Raw genomic sequence first — 14937 nt, 5'->3', positions numbered from 1 at the left:
GAATTCTGAGAAAAAAGTCAGAATTCTGAGAAAAAAGTAAGAATTCTGAGAAAAAAGTAAGAATTCTGACTTTTCTGTCTTATTATACTAAAATAAAATGTAAAAAAAATAATTTTTTTCAGTGACCCTAATCCTCTTCCGTAGTTTAAATGTCATAGAAAACACAACAAAGAGTCTCCTAATGAGACACACAGGGGCGAATAAAAAGCTCCCCCTCCTCACAGATTTACACTGTTTTACATCAAATAAATTTTCCTGAGACAATGACAACTTAATAGAGTATTATTTTATTAAACCGACCTGGTCGTATATTAAAATAATCACCTCCTTGTTAAATAACATTGTTAGGAGCTCTCCTTCCATCCCAGCCTTGTCCTCTGGCTGGATCCTGATCTGTATCCCAGTCTGTTTTGGCCCTGGTTCTGTTTAGGTGTTAGAATATAATAGAAGAGTAGAAAATTCATTTATTTTCCCACAATGGGGAAATAGTGGTGTTTACAACAGAATAAGGTTATAGTAGAAGTGGTCACAGAATGTGCACCTTAGAAAAGTGTATAAAAATAACAGATAGGAAAATAAACGGATTATTGTATCAATAACAGCTGTTGACATTTTTACAGTAATGGATATATGAAAATAGAAGCAACACCAGAGATGTGCAAAAAAAAAAAAAAAACTAAGATCAGTCTTATTACATATTATTATAACTTATTACTTAAGGTTTGCTGTGGAACACTTGGACTTCTGGTTTGGCTTTCAGAAATATTTCAGTTTCACCACACGGCATCTGCCGTTTTCTTGTTAAAGACCCGTTTCAGAGGTCTCCTGTCGTATCTGTAGTCCCTTAGTTCTTCCTCTTTTTCTTTTTTACCCTCATTTTATAGTGAGGTGCAAACATTTCAGACTAGCTTCCTTTATGGCAGTGGGGTATAATTTTCATGTATTTTGGATGTTTATGTTGTACCTATTTTCCATTAATTGTGTTTCTGAATCCTGTTTGAGTCAGTTATGTAATAATACTGATTACCAATCTATAATAAGTCATAATAACTCAGCAGCCATCCCAAGTATTTTACTCTGCCTTCACATTATTGCATTTTCTTTATGGTATTCTGAGAAGGTTGCTACATTATTAAAGTAATTGGTTAACAAAATCGCTTAAGCTGTTAACAAACTGAAACATGGTTGATACATGCAGGCAGGAAGGATCTTCTGTAGCGGTCTGTCTTGCACCGGATTTGGAGAAGCCTCTGAATAAAGACACTCTGGTGTTTAACAATCCTCTAAAGAGGATGCTCACTGTTGTCCATAATGTTCTTTTGTGGATTTTTCTATGGGAAATTATCTCTGGAGGTTCTAGAGGATTTCCTAGAACCAAGCAAGCCTTCTCTCTCAGCATAATTTCCTCTGATGCTGTTACCCCAGCAGTATCACTCTCCTCATATGCATCACCTTACTGCAAACAAAAGGTTCTTGTTTGTGCTGCAAACAGAAGGATGTTCCCTGTATCCATCTGGTCTCACAAATTGTGCTTTTGTTGCATGACATGTTGTAATTACTTTTTTTAGCGGAGGCATGATAGAGGACTGGTCGGCTACGAATGAGCAATAACCCACAAGGATTCCTGAAGGTGTCTGACTTAGGTTTTGCTGTGGAAAACCTTGGACTTGAAATGAAAAAATCAAAAACAGATTTTTAAGTGTAAACACAGGCCTGGATGTTTTCTAACGGCCATGAACCTGTTAAACTACAGGCATGGCTCATACCTTTGACCAATCTATCTGTAATAGATCTGCAGTCTGAGAACAACAAGCAAACCTCAGCTCCTGTAAACTGATCCTATCTGCATTTAATCAGGTCAAGCTTAATCATGTGGAGTTTTCTGATCACACGTCTAACATTTTTGTGTTTGAATTCTGTTCTGATTTTCGAGGTACATTTACTTAGCAAGGTTTTTATTTCACTCAATGTTCCTTAGTAGAATTAAGAGGAACTATTTTCTTGGAATTAAATTTAACACAATTATATCAGGACTCTTTAATGTTGGCTCCTCGTATTATTCACTTCATCTCTTCTCAAATAGATGTTGGAAATGATTAAAAGTACCCATCAGAGATCATAACTTCTCACTTGAAGGGTGTTTTATAAAACTTGCTAAGAAAAATCAGACTCAAACTCCCAATTTTGACTCAGCTGAGGTGCAAAATGGTAGGTCGCTGCTGGGTTTCACCAAAAGGATGCCTGGCTTGCTTAATACCAAGCATTCAAGACAGGTTCAGTTCATTAATGTTGTCGCTTACAGACTGTGCAGTCAACCAGAGTTGATTGAGAAACCTCAGTTGAACATGAATGCGCACCATATTTGATTATGACTAAATTGTAAATGACTTTAGTGAAAATGTAGTTATATCCTTCTGTTCCACTTCAGTCTGGAGATCTCATAGTTTTATTCCCAAACTTATTCTAAGTTAATAATAAAGATTTAGTCTGATTTTGATCAGCAGGAATCATGCTTGGCGTCTCTAATTTAACAAAGCAACACAAATATTCAGATGTTTGATATCTAGACTTGATTTTTACATTTAAATAACAATTTTTACTTATTCATATGAATTGAATTACAGACGCAAAAACAAACAAAACACTTTATCCTGACCGACCCTTTGCCTTAACTGGGACAGTTCGTATGTGGAAATAATTCATACATGGGACAACACTTCCATGGTTAAGTGGAAATATGAAACCTCTATATGAGAGTGCTTCAGTTTTGAATAAAGCTTGGTGCAATAAAAGCAAACCATGAGCAGATTATATGGTTTTGTGCCCATATGTATTTGGATTACTTTTTTGTTCATGTAGCATGGCTAATGGCCGTCCTCTGGACATCTGTCCAGACAGCAGTCTTCCTCCTCTGTTACTCTATTGACTGATGGGCCTCAGGAAACCTTTAGATGGTGATTTGCTGATTAGTGTGGGACAGCATCAATTTCCAAATTTTAAAATTTTTAAAGTGTTCCTCTTTTAACGGACACTGAATTTTGTGTTTATCATTTTGAGCCATAATAATCAGAATTATTAGAAGTAGACTTAAAACCGTTCACTGTAAAATTAACTCCTTTTTACTCTCTGAACTATCAAATTGTGCAAAATAAATTTCAGAATAAAATGAAATCAATAATTCATAAAAGGTATATTAAAACCAAAATGTTGTTTATAAATATTTTGATATAAAACATTTTAGTTAATAAAAAGAATGACAGGACAGACCCGTTTCAGAAATATACATTTATTTACAAACATGTTTGCCATTGCATAGAAATTCCAAAATAAAACTTGACAAAGTAAACAGATTCTGGAAATATAATTATTTATGTTGCATTATTTAGCACAAAGAAGTTTACAGGTGAGAATAAGAGTTTTCTTTTTCAAATAAATGTACATAAATCACTATATCTCTTTTTCCAACAAATGGAAATATTTCTCATTATCTTTCTTTTATTAACTCTAAAATTATAGATGATAGAAAATTCTTATACATTTTTTTGGTCCCCTGGTTTTGAAAAAAACCCTTCTGATGAGCAGGGTGTGAGTTTAAATCAGCTCTTTAGTTATTATATCATGACATTTTTTAGCTATTTATAAGAAAACAGTGTTTTGGTTTTAAATTAATTGTTGACAAAACAACACATTAACGGATCAGTTAGAACTCATTCTTTTCCGCTCCCTGGTTGTTGTCCAAACGGCCACACCCCCTCTGTTTAACTAATTTTTACTGAAAAATGCAACTCATCATAACCTATGGTTACCTAAAATATGTTTGTTTTATACACTTGTGCCTGTGAGTCTAATCTGTACTGAAGCTGATTATAATGAAGTTATGCAGGAGATTTCTGCGTGTTATTGGTTTATGTTTGTTCTGCTTGAAGTTATCGGTTCTCCTTTCTTAGGTGTGCTTGTGGGAATCTGCTGAAGATCAGCTGGCAGCTGTCAGGACGTCCTGCTGTCGAGTCAAATAGTTCAATTATCACCCTCTGCAGGGACCTGAGGGTCAGATAAGCAGGCAGCTTCACACCCAGGTGGAACCATTAAAACAAAACAGCTCAGAGACAGACTGAAGAAAAAACATGGACATAAAGTGGTTGTTTACATTTTTTTTTTTACACAAATATCAATATTTGAAGCAGGTGGACACCTTGTTTTGTTTTTTTTCCCTAAGGTTTTCATCCACAATGATCTTTGAAGGTCAAGACTATGAAACCTGATGGGATTTGTAGGAATGATGCCGACAGAGTCTGAGCCGTGGGTTAAAGATATAAAGCTGCAGGCATTATTTATCTATGCAGAATTTGTCACAATAACTGAAAAAGCTCGTTGGGCTTCTCTCTGTTAAATAGTTAGTTAACATTAGTCCCACCAGTCACCTCTAGATGGCAGTAGCTGCTGCTCTTACTACAAACTGCTTTCTACTGTTGAGGTTTATTGAGAAGGTCAACCATTGCTCTCCTCACCTTACTTAAATTTGAGCAACAACCAACCAGAGGCCTTTGTCTCCCTTTTCCAGTCTGTTTCTGAGTAATTTTCTGTAACTGTTGACCCCCAGATCTCTACAGCAGTACGTCCAACAGCTGTGCTTCATTCCTTCAGCTCCATCCCTCTGACACCTTACATTGTTCCTCCTTTAATCCATCCCACCGATTCACAGACATCTGATCTCATACAATGAAAGCATCTCCTCTTTTGTACAAAACATTCTAAAAATAAAGACTATTTTTGTACATTATGAAATCAAACAGGGAGGAAAAGAAAACAGGGAATATTACAGCAGAAATATGTGCATGTTTCAAACATCTGGAGCAGCAGCTCAAATTACAGTAGAACCGAACTCAGATGTTTAATAAATTAAAGCCTGACTGGATCAAGATATCTGAAAACAAAGTTTTTGTGTTCGCAGGTGCTTTGGTGAGTTGGTCTCCTTAAAGGGAGAACAACAAACATTCAAAGTGATTTTTCCTGAGTTGCTTTAACAGGGACGATGATTCGTTGATGCTCACACACCTGTTGCCACATCCACCCACCATCTGCCACTTCCTTTTCCCCCTCTGCGCTTTAGCATGTGTGCATTTCAATCTGTTTGCATGTTTATTACAAATGATTTCCACAGTAAGCTTGGTGAATATTCTAGCTGCTAATCTGGTCAATGTTTAGCTGACAGGGTCTGTATCATGAAGCATCCGTCTGTTGATTAATAATGGCACCAAAAGTGCAAAAACAATCAAAGTGAGATCCGAGCAGGCTGGTCCTCACACAGGTATGAATGATCTGAAGAAAATTTATTGTGTTAAAGCGATATGGATGAGTCGGCTGTTGCAGTGCTTAAACAGCCGGGGGGTAAAACAGGTGGACGGGTCACTAATTAGGGAGGCTGATAAGTCCAGAGGCCCCTTCAGAAGAGCCGTTTGTAGGTTAGAATTTCTCATCGGGGATGGCTGTGTTGAAGGGATGATCCCAGAATGTGGTTGTGATTCCAAAACCTGCACACAAAAAAAAAGGGAAAACATTTTCTTCCATTAAGTTTCTATAGTTGAGAATCCCAGAAATGATGGAGGAATGAGGCAGAAAGGTTTGAGCAAAAACAATGAATTCATTATAAGTGGGCTGTCAGCTTGACCGCCTGAAAACTTTAAATGTTTGTTGCATTCACTAACCAAAAGAAAATGTCTAAAAAAAAAAAACTTTTTTTGCATAGTTTACAGGTGCTGGTCATAAAATTAGAATATCATGAAAAAGTAGATTGATTTCAGTAATTCCATTTAAAAAGTGAAACTTGTATATTATATTCATACATTACATACAAACTCATATATTTCAGATGTTTATTTTGTTTAATTTTGATGATTACAAATGACAACAAATGAAAATCTCAAATTCATCATATCAGAAAATTAGAATATTGTGAAAAGGTTCAAAATTGATGGCCCCTGGTGCCACACTCTAATCAGCTAATTAACTCAAACCACCTGCAAAAGCCTTTAAATGGTCTTTCAGTCTAGTTCTATAGGCTACACAATCATGGGGAAGACTGCTGACTTGACAGTTGTCCAAAAGACGACCATCGACACCTTGCACAAGGAGGGCAAGACACAAAAGGTCATCGCTAAAGAGGCTGGCTGTTCACAGAGCTCAGTGTCCAAGCACATTAATAGAGAGGCGAAGGGAAGGAAAAGATGTGGTCAAAAAAAGTGTACAAGCAAGAGAGATAACCGCACCCTGGAGAGGATTGTGAAACAAAACCCATTCAAAAATGTGGGGGAGATTCACAAAGAGTGGACTGCAGCTGGAGTGAGTGCTTCAAGAACCACCACACACAGACGTATGAAAGACATGGGTTTCTGCTGTCGCATTCCTTGTGTCAAGCCACTCTTGAACCACAGACAGCGTCAGAAGCGTCTTGCCTGGGCTAAAGAGAAACAGGACTGGACTGCTGGTGAGTGGTCCAAAGTCATGTTCTCTGATGAAAGTAAATTTTGCATTTCCTTTGGAAATCAAGGTCCCAGAGTCTGGAGGAAAAGAAGAGAGGCACTTCATACACGTTGCTTGAAGTCCAGTGTAAAGTTTCCACAGTCAGTGATGGTTTGGGGTGCCATGTCATCTGCTGGTGTTGGTCCATTGTGTTTTCTGAGGTCCAGGGTCAACGCAGCCACATACCAGGAAGTTTTAGAGCACTTCATGCTTCCTGCAGCTGACCAACTTTTTGGAGATGCAGATTTCATTTTCCAACAGGACTTGGCACCTGCACACAGTGCCAAAGCTACCAGTATCTGGTTGAAGGACCATGGTATCCCTGTTCTTAATTGGCCAGCAAACTCTCCTGACCTTAACCCCATAGAAAATCTATGGGGTATTGTGAAGAAGAAGATGCAATACACCAGACCCAACAATTCAGAAGAGCTAAAAGCCACTATTAGAGCAACCTGGGCTATCATAACACCTGAGCAGTGCCACAGACTGATCGACTCCATGCCACGCCGCATTGCTGCAGTAATACAGGCCAAAGGAGGCCCAACTAAATACTGAGTGCTGTACATGCTCATACTTTTCATGTTCATACTTTTCAGTTGGCCAACATTTCTATAAATCCTTTGTTTTTATTGGTCTTCAGTAATATTCTAATTTTCTGATATGATGAATTTGAGATTTTCCTTTGTTGTCATTTGTAATCATCAAAATTAAACAAAATAAACATCTGAAATATATGAGTTTGTATGTAATGTATGAATATAATATACAAGTTTCACTTTTTAAATGGAATTACTGAAATCAATCTACTTTTTCATGATATTCTAATTTTATGACCAGCACCTGTATACTTTAAAAAGGGGAAGAGCAAAAACTGATAACTAAAAATAGAGGATTTGAAATAATAATAAAACACAAAATTGACAGAATTTATAAGAAAGTCTGATTTATTAATGGCTTGGTAGCAAGTTTGTTACTTTTACAACTAAATAGCTATAAATTTAGGCCTAGATGCCATTTTTTCTTTGACTTTATTTTAAGTGAACTGTTGTGGAAGAAATCTAAAAGTGAGATAAATTGATTTAAAGCATTTTAGAATAATGTGGACCTTCTTTTGAATTAGCATGGTAATGCTAATCAGTCATTGTTACTGGTAAATATCAGCTTTCTACTGCACAGTAGCAGCCGTTTAAAAATGGCCAATCCCAGTCAAACTTCAGCCGAATTGCAGCCTACTCCCCAGCCAAATCCCCGCAAACTTCTAGCCACTGGCCTTGTCCTGGTCATGCATTTTTGTTACTCTGACTCCACCCTTTCACTAAATTAGTGTCTGACCAGGAGCTGATGCTTTTCTTTAGATCATAATGTCGACAAATCATGACAAAGAATATTTTAGTAGAAGGATTGATGTATAAAAAGGAATTGTAGAGGACCAGCCAAAGGCCCACAAAGAAGTGAGGAAATTTTGAATGGCTACTACTGTAAAATGTTGAAGCTTTTTAAATCACAGAGGATTGTATGTTTTAACCATAAAAACTACTTAATTTGTATTTTTTTTAATTAACATTATCTTTTTTCACCCAAAGCAGACAAGTTCTTTGAACTTTGGTACAAAAATGATTAAAAAGAAATTTATCAGGAGTTTTCCCCAAAAAGTAGGACATTAATGCACTAATGTAACTGTGCTAAGTAATGAGGTTTAAATATTACTTTAACAAACCAATGTGTTTCAGACAGCATGGACTTCACCATCTTTTATCTGGGTCGATAAAAGTAAGTTTTGGGTGTAAAACTCTTTAAGATCTACTCAGAACGAGGACCAGACTGGACCATTTGGATCTCTTTGGTTACTTTGTTCTTTTAGACGGATAAAGACCCTTTAAAGACTGCTCTATGAGCCGAACAGCCTCACATCTGCAGTTTGATCTATAATGATTTATTACGTTAGAGGCTTATAACAGATATAACAGGTTTATTACAGTGGGGAAACACATCTGAACTGAGATCTATTTACAGCAGGTAAGGTAGAGACAACAACCTTCATAATCAAACTGTTTCCTCACCTGATCTCTGGTGCTTAAAGTGATGTTTGACGTGGTAAGCCTTCAGACCATAAAGGTACGAGCCTTTCTTTGGCGAGCCATAGTGAAGGTAGTAGTGGATCATGTCGTACACGACGTAGCCGCATAGCCCACCAACAAACACAGACACGCCGAGGGTCTGCGGCAGCATCTTACACAGCGTCATGTAGAACATCCCCACTACTATGGAGGCCAAACCAGGAGGAAAGACGAGCCGAGAGCCATCAAATGGAGACTGGGGGAGAAACGCCACAGAAGGTAGAAGCAAAAGAAGGAATCAGTGAACTGTCCCGTTATAAATGAATGAATACATTATGAAGGGATTACAAAAGAAAGAAATGTTTAAAAATAAAATATATATAACATGTCTGTCCGTCATAAAGCCATTTTTTTACCTTATGGTGCTGGCCGTGCAGAAGGAAGTGCAGCGTAATGAGGTAGTAGTTATGAGCCGGCGGTTTCATGTGGAAGACGAAGCGGTGGATGCAGTACTCGATGAACGTCCACAGGGACCAACCCAACAGAAAAAGGAATGGGAACATGTACTTATGGATCGGGATGGAGAACTCTGTAAAGAAATGCATCCGTGCTGAGATGAAGATGCATTTACATGCAGCCTGTGCGTCAAGGTGTGCTGCTGTTACCTACTTGAGCTAAGCTCCAGCCGTGTGGTGCCCTGTGCCAGGGTGGTGTAGCAGTGCCAGCAAAGATAGAAGACAATGGGAAGCCAGACCACAGGGACCCAGTACCTATAGAAAAAATTTACCATGAAAACAGATTTTAGCATTTTTTTTTTTTATGGTGCTGTCACACCTTGACAATTAAAGCCAGCATATAGCAACGTATGAAAAAACAAAACGCTGCCAAAAACGCTACTGTACGTTGGATAAGTTATGGGTAGGTTTTTTGTAAGTTATGTGCACACTATCACGCTGTCACACGTCCACATACTGTACAAGTACGTCAAGAAATCTTGATGTATGCCAGCGTATGTTCATACGTGTGCCATAAGTTACGGGTAAGTTGCGTGACCATTAACACACTAAAATTGTGAGTTACTGATAAGTCAAGGTGTCTAGCTTATCCAAAACCTATGAGTTTTGAATAGGAGTTTGGCAGGAGGTAAACAGCAGCTAGGTTAATACCGTGACAGCAAAGTTTAGAGAAATCTACTTTGTGTGCTTTTTATGCAGGCCGGGTTCATTGCTGCCCCCCTCAGGACACTGGCTTGTAACATTTTAAGGGCATTACGCTGCTGTGCGTTATGTAATAAGTTAGGCTGTCGTTGGACAGAAATTCTGGACTCGTTATGAATACTCTATGTATACGCCCAAAATTGAAAAAATACATAAAGTTCAGCGTATGCCAGCGTTTTAGAAGATTCTGGGACGTCGCCATACGCTGGCTAAATCATCAAGGCATGAAAGCGCCATAATAAAATAAAAATATTTGTAAATACTACTAATTATTTGTATTATCTGTGTGGGATGTTAGTTCAATAATTCCTCATTTCATTTATCAACAATTGTTTTGTAAAAGGTCAGGTATTTAAGTGAGGAGAAAAACAAAATTAAACAATATAATAAAATAACTGAAACATAGTTGATCCCAAAATAAAGATTTGCATATACCTTTTTAACAAGTGAAATATGATCAAACAAAGGCATGTAAATAATAAAGCTCTAAACTAGATGCAGTTTTACTCTGATGTGGTGTGACCAAACACTTGTCACGTAATCCTGCTTTTTTTTTCTTCTAAACTTTCTTTTTTAGGACTTACAAATGTTAGGGAAGCACAAAATTTTAAGATTCCTGTTTCATGTTCAAGTTGTTTAAAATGTGCTAGGATTAAAGGGTCGGATCAGTTATAAATATTGTGGGATAATTTGACATGTCAGAATTTCAAACATTTTCATTAAACAATTTGATGGAATATACAGGAAAAAAAAGAGATTTTTTTCAATTTGAAGGTGTGAAAGCTGTAAAATAATAAGAAAACAACGAACAGCAAGCTGTATTTTAGGACATACAGGTGCTGGTCATAAAATTAGAATATCATGAAAAAGTAGATTGATTTCAGTAATTCCATTTAAAAAGTGAAACTTGTATATTATATTCATACATTACATACAAACTCATATATTTCAGATGTTTATTTTGTTTAATTTTGATGATTACAAATGACAACAAATGAAAATCTCAAATTCATCATATCAGAAAATTAGAATATTACTGAAGACCAATAAAAACAAAGGATTTATAGAAATGTTGGCCAACTGAAAAGTATGAACATGAAAAGTATGAGCATGTACAGCACTCAGTATTTAGTTGGGCCTCCTTTGGCCTGTATTACTGCAGCAATGCGGCGTGGCATGGAGTCGATCAGTCTGTGGCACTGCTCAGGTGTTATGATAGCCCAGGTTGCTCTAATAGTGGCTTTTAGCTCTTCTGAATTGTTGGGTCTGGTGTATTGCATCTTCTTCTTCACAATACCCCATAGATTTTCTATGGGGTTAAGGTCAGGAGAGTTTGCTGGCCAATTAAGAACAGGGATACCATGGTCCTTCAACCAGGTACTGGTAGCTTTGGCACTGTGTGCAGGTGCCAAGTCCTGTTGGAAAATGAAATCTGCATCTCCAAAAAGTTGGTCAGCTGCAGGAAGCATGAAGTGCTCTAAAACTTCCTGGTAGTGTACTTCCTTGGACACTGAGCTCTGTGAACAGCCAGCCTCTTTAGCGATGACCTTTTGTGTCTTGCCCTCCTTGTGCAAGGTGTCGATGGTCGTCTTTTGGACAACTGTCAAGTCAGCAGTCTTCCCCATGATTGTGTAGCCTATAGAACTAGACTGAAAGACCATTTAAAGGCTTTTGCAGGTGGTTTGAGTTAATTAGCTGATTAGAGTGTGGCACCAGGGGCCATCAATTTTGAACCTTTTCACAATATTCTAATTTTCTGATATGATGAATTTGAGATTTTCATTTGTTGTCATTTGTAATCATCAAAATTAAACAAAATAAACATCTGAAATATATGAGTTTGTATGTAATGTATGAATATAATATACAAGTTTCACTTTTTAAATGGAATTACTGAAATCAATCTACTTTTTCATGATATTCTAATTTTATGACCAGCACCTGTAAATGTACCATTGTTAGCAGTAATAAAGAACGTTCAATACCAGGAAGTTTTGGTTGCAGCTTCCATGAACGGGTTCCCAAACAGTCGGATGGGTCTGTCGACTGGCTGATGAACCCATGCATCATACTTCTCTCTCAGGTGGCCGACCTGCCAGGCTAGGGGCTTCCTCCAGTCCACTAGGTCCTGCAGAGACACAACAAACAGGAAACATTTCAGCGTAGGCCGTTACCTTCTCTCCAGCAGATGGCAGCAGAGAGTTAAAAACCCAAACGGGATGGTTCATTCAGGAAGTTTTCTTAACTTGGGCCTGTCTGTGATTCCGCAGCTTCAATACAGCCCATAAAACATACTTTAATTATTCAATACTGAGTCCAAAGGCCAGCAGGCAGAGACTTTTATGAAGTCTTTACAAGCTCTTCATGGCTCCAGCCTCACGAGAGCCATACTTTGGTTGTGGCCTATGAGGAGCTTCAGGTAGGGAAGTGGGGAGAAATGCTTTACTTTTTAGATGTTAGATAAAAGCCAGTTTTAGGTCAAAGATTAAACTTCTGGACCAGTTTCATAACCAGTAAAAGTAATTCACTTTTATTTAAGATCATTTAAAGACAACATTTAGAACCCATGTGATGTATTGTGCCAATCCTCGGTATAGAGTAAGAGAAACCCAAACATAAATCCACAATAGTGTGTTTGCTGCAGTCGTTTACATATCCACCTCAACAGTGAACATCATGTAAATAAACTCACGCAAACAGCTTAGCATTCTACCTTATAAGCATCCAGTGATTCAACACAGAATCATCTACAAAAGAACCTCATTAAAACGACTGTTTAATTTTATTTATAACTAGTGAACCAGTTAGTCCTTGATTACATTAATCCTTTTTTTTATTAGTTGTATGGCAAATATCTCACAGATTCAACACTTAACTTTTCTTTAACATAAATTAAGCAAAAATGGGGGAATAAAAAGTACATCCCTGCTGCCTGGAGGATTTGGGCAGGAAAGTTGCAGCCAGGTGTTGCACCAGAACAACCAACCGTCATGATGTTTGTGTGTTAACTCTACGCTAAAGGTAAAAAAGACGCCAGCAATGGAATTGTTATAGAGTCAGGCAGGAAGAGGGTCATCAACAATCAATCAAAATCTCAAAATCTCAATCACACTCTAACGGAGGGGCCACGAGGCGTTAAATATCCTCAACTAAAGACGAAGAAGAAAAAGAAGAAGTGAAAACTAAACTGATGAAAGATCAGCTGCTTCCTCGTGAGCTTTGGTCAGTTAATGCAGAACAACTGAGCAACTAAAGAGCAAATCCATGCGCAGGTAAAGGAGGGTCTGCATATGGGCTGCTTCTTGTTTATAATGAGTCATCACATTGAGGAAAAATTTCCCCTGCACCGTAACAAAACGAAAAAAAGAAAAGCAAATAAACAGAAGTGAGAATGATTGTCATGTGGTAAAGAAAGCGCTCACATCTCTGAAAGCCACTTCCTGAAAGTGATTATAATAGCTAGAGTTCAATCAGCGGGGGGATGTGCGTCCCACCAAGAGTCTGTCCCACCAATAAGTCCAAGGCTGTGGCCAAACATCCACCTTAACCACTATATAGGGCACTATGTAGGGGTTATGCAGTTTTATGCGAGTGCCCTGATGTCTAGTGGGGAAAAAAAAGTTATGGACTCATAATTTCCCACAATGCACCTTGAAAAGTAGAAAAGTAGTGTGCATCCATGTTCACTAGGCGAGCAGATATATCCCAGAATGCTTCTCAAGAGCTCTATTTTCAAAAGAGATTTAAAAAAAACAAAAGAGGAGGCCAGTCAGATACTTAGGGGTAAATATTCCTTCCTTAACCTCCCAGAAAACAACGTGCATTTATTCCTGGGCTTCTGAAGGATCCTCGAGTTTCGATGGACCAAATGTTTTAATAAGGCACTAAAAATGAAATAGTTTCATTACGATCTTTCATTTCCTGGGAGAACAGAGAATCACTATTGTGAGATTCTTTATCAGTCGCGTTGATCCTGATAAAGGATCTATATTTATCTCATAACAATCCAGGACACTTCTTTTTTCCAAGGGTAATAAATTTGAACTGACTGAAGTTTGTCCCACTAAAAAAGGCGCAATGTCCCGATCCTTCATAGAGGCCGACTTCAGGTGTCATTTTACAATTTGTGGAAAGTTTCAATTTTAAGGCTTTACTTTCCGTTAAATGGATCATAAAACTTTGGCATGAGAAAATTTAAGATTTTTTTCATCAAGCTTATTTAACCTGCAGGAGAAATGCTTAAATAAAACCCTTGGTTCTTATCATCCAAGTCGACTATAATTTTTTTTTCTTTGTAATCCTGATAGCATTTAATCATCTGCTGTGACTGCAGTTGTTCCTTTGGGACTAGCTATCATATAGCGCTTAAATTTTTTTGCATTATATGCTAGTTAATCCCAAGTTAAAATTAAAGCTTTGTATTTGTTATCTAAAGTCATAGGGAAACGGGTGAATAAAGTGAATGTGAATGGTCGTTTATCAAGGGGGCAGGATTGTTGTGATGGAAGGTTCGCAAGCAAGTTTGACAGCGGAATCATGCAAGAGGAGAGTTTTGTGTCGGGAGGTCGTGCATGAGTCTCCTGTGTCATACATTTTTTGTTTAAAGGAGGAAAGTGGGGACAAGATTTTTGTGGAAGAGGACGCCAGGGCTGCAGAAGCTTGGTTTGGTGTAGAAGGCTTACAGCCGTACATGTTTAAGCCCTTGCCTCGCAATGCTGCCAATTCTGTTAGCTCTAAGCCTGCTGAAGACACAGACGCCCATCCCCGCTGAAAGTGGGTTGTAACTCAAGTAATGGATTCTTATTTCTTATTTCAACCGCTGCGTATATTAGCTGTGACATATGAATCAAGATACTATGACCGAAAAAATGTAATTGACAGATGACCGTTGATATATGATTGGCTGAATTTAGGTGTACAAGCTGACATATAAATAACTCGCCTGCAGAAAATAACGACAAAACCCCCACAGATTTTAAGACGGTATCTTTTTAAATAGAAATTTTCTAACTTTTGGGACAATATCTTCTGATAAAGAGTACGTTTATATACATGTTTATGCCAGAACAATTTGACATGTAAATATGACTTCCCTACGACTTTAAGACTGTATTCCTAAATTATTCAGCATTGTAAGGTGTAAA

The 14937-nt window shown here is 37.7% G+C and overlaps 1 protein-coding gene across 2 annotated transcripts in view; it reads right to left on the bottom strand.

Moving 5' to 3' along the window:
* Positions 1 to 4148: 4148 nt before the first annotated feature.
* Positions 4149 to 14937, bottom strand: part of fa2h (fatty acid 2-hydroxylase) — a 46346-nt gene continuing 35557 nt past the window's right edge. For both annotated transcript variants that reach the window (XM_038305558.1, XM_038305559.1), the window contains exons 3-7: positions 11779 to 11921; positions 9246 to 9346; positions 8993 to 9165; positions 8580 to 8832; positions 4149 to 5531 (exon numbers count right to left, since the gene is read on the bottom strand). In XM_038305558.1, coding sequence (XP_038161486.1) covers positions 5464 to 5531; positions 8580 to 8832; positions 8993 to 9165; positions 9246 to 9346; positions 11779 to 11921 — 738 coding nt within the window. In that variant the 3' untranslated portion in view covers positions 4149 to 5463. The remainder of the gene's footprint in view (positions 5532 to 8579; positions 8833 to 8992; positions 9166 to 9245; positions 9347 to 11778; positions 11922 to 14937) is intronic.

Source organism: Cyprinodon tularosa, unplaced genomic scaffold, assembly GCF_016077235.1.
Source record: "Cyprinodon tularosa strain WSP-4 unplaced genomic scaffold, ASM1607723v1 ctg56, whole genome shotgun sequence".
NCBI classification, from domain to species: domain Eukaryota; kingdom Metazoa; phylum Chordata; class Actinopteri; order Cyprinodontiformes; family Cyprinodontidae; genus Cyprinodon; species Cyprinodon tularosa.
Note: the sequence above shows the minus strand (reverse complement) of the source record. Positions and strands in the feature narration are given on the sequence as shown.